This window comes from Olea europaea, unplaced genomic scaffold, assembly GCF_002742605.1.
Source record: "Olea europaea var. sylvestris unplaced genomic scaffold, O_europaea_v1 scaffold3057, whole genome shotgun sequence".
Classification (NCBI taxonomy): Eukaryota; Viridiplantae; Streptophyta; class Magnoliopsida; order Lamiales; family Oleaceae; genus Olea; species Olea europaea.
This window is the reverse complement of record NW_019249274.1, coordinates 18,130-19,964: the sequence shown is the minus strand read 5'-3', so window position 1 is coordinate 19,964 and position 1,835 is coordinate 18,130. Positions and strand designations below refer to the sequence as shown.

Here is a 1,835-nt window from a genome sequence, read left to right as displayed (position 1 = left end):
TTTGGTTAAAGTATTGACTTAAATCAGTCCATCTAGTTGCAACGACATATGGCCATGCATAATTGGATGTATTAGTCATAAGGATAGGTCCATGCAAATTGTCACATTAATTTTAACGCGTCGAATTTTGAATATATTTTTCAAATCTCCATATTTATTCATGGGATTGAGTTTTTTCTTATTATTATTATGAAAAACCAAATAATAAAAAAAATCAGCGAGTTAGTGTTAAGAGATATTATCTCACATCGAATAAAGATGATAATATAGACCAACTTATAAGGTCTTGGACTACTCATTTTAACAAGATTGACCTTTTAAGATGGAACTCTAAATCTTAACATGGTATCAGAATCCATTAACCTTTTAACGAGTGATTCGATCCAATTAAAACTCAAAAAATGAGCACACAAATTTCAAGATTCATTTGCTTAAATGAGTCACGGGCATGTTAAAGGATATTATCACATATTGAATAAAGATGATAATATAAACTAACTCATAAGTTTTTCGGCTACCAGCTCTCTTCACAAGGTTAACCTTTTAAAATGGAACACCAAATCTTAACAATCAGAACTCAGGTGATTATCTCCTTCTCCTAGTTGATATTTTATATATGGATTAATTTTATGAAATTATCAAATTAAATTAGTCGAAATGAAAATTTTGACAATTAATTAGTCATGTTAATTTGATTAATTACAAATGTTATTCTTATACATGACACACTTCGAGACTTTGATATTTTTATATATTTACAATATCCATGCTTATTAATTTGAATGAGGTTTTGTAGTATTGGTAGCATTTATTTATGAAAGGCAACAAAAATCACACGATTCACAAGTGTGAAAATTCTATATTTTATCATTTACACTGTTAAGATTTATTTAAATATCTTAATGAGAAACAAATAAAAAAGCCATGTGGCGTGTGCAATGGTAAAGGGTAAAAAATTAAAGGATCTCATGGATCGCAAGGAGCTAAAAATAATTGTAAAATATTAAAAATCGAATTGTTGTATTTTATATAAGTTTATGTTCGAAAAAATTGTCAAAATGAATCCACAATCTAAAATGTGAATACGCCAATGTTCTCCAATTTACACAGTTGGTTTGATCATGAATCTTAAATAATCCTGCATTAGTTGAATAATCAAGTTATTTCTATTTTTCATAATTATTAATGAAATGCTTTTGACATAAAAATAAAATAATAAATTACAGTAGTATTATTATACTATGTTTGGTATTAATAGTATTAAAAGAGGAAAATCAAAAATAAAAAACGATAAAGCATTTAATTCTTTACAACATCTTCACAAATTCATGTTTGAGGACAAAACAATAAATATGAGAAAATCACAAACAATACAAATATTCGGTGAATTCAGTGTTTCAATTTCTCAGTTAACAATGATTTTATCTTTTTAGTCCCAGTACAAGAGATATAAGATTAGATGCCCAAGCAAACGAAATATATTTATATGTTGGGACACTTTCGAATGTGTTTACGGAATCCAAGTAATCAAAAATGTGTTTGGAGCACTTTCGTATATGTTTATGATGACTATGATGAATTTATGAATTTTTCAAACTCAGGACATGATAGCGTGAACTAAATAATAATTATTATTTTTGTATTTTCGATATACAACTAATAAAAGATTTTTTTTTTGTCTCTGTCCAGAAATTTACAAAATAATGATCGGTTAGCATTAGCCTTTACAATTATATCCACGCAAAATGTAACATCCAAATGGGCTAATCATCATCAGAAAAGCTTGCTTGCAAACTCCTCAACTTCCTCCTTTGCTTTGCCGGAAGAAGAATCTG

General features: G+C 27.7%; 1 protein-coding gene across 1 annotated transcript in view; it reads right to left on the bottom strand.

Annotated features, from left to right (window-relative positions):
• Positions 1-1,773: 1,773 nt before the first annotated feature.
• LOC111384955 (probable F-box protein At4g22030) overlaps positions 1,774-1,835 on the bottom strand; it is a 12,217-nt gene continuing 12,155 nt past the window's right edge. Inside the window, exon 2 of the mRNA XM_023009303.1 lies at positions 1,774-1,832. Coding sequence (XP_022865071.1) covers positions 1,774-1,832 — 59 coding nt within the window. The remainder of the gene's footprint in view (positions 1,833-1,835) is intronic.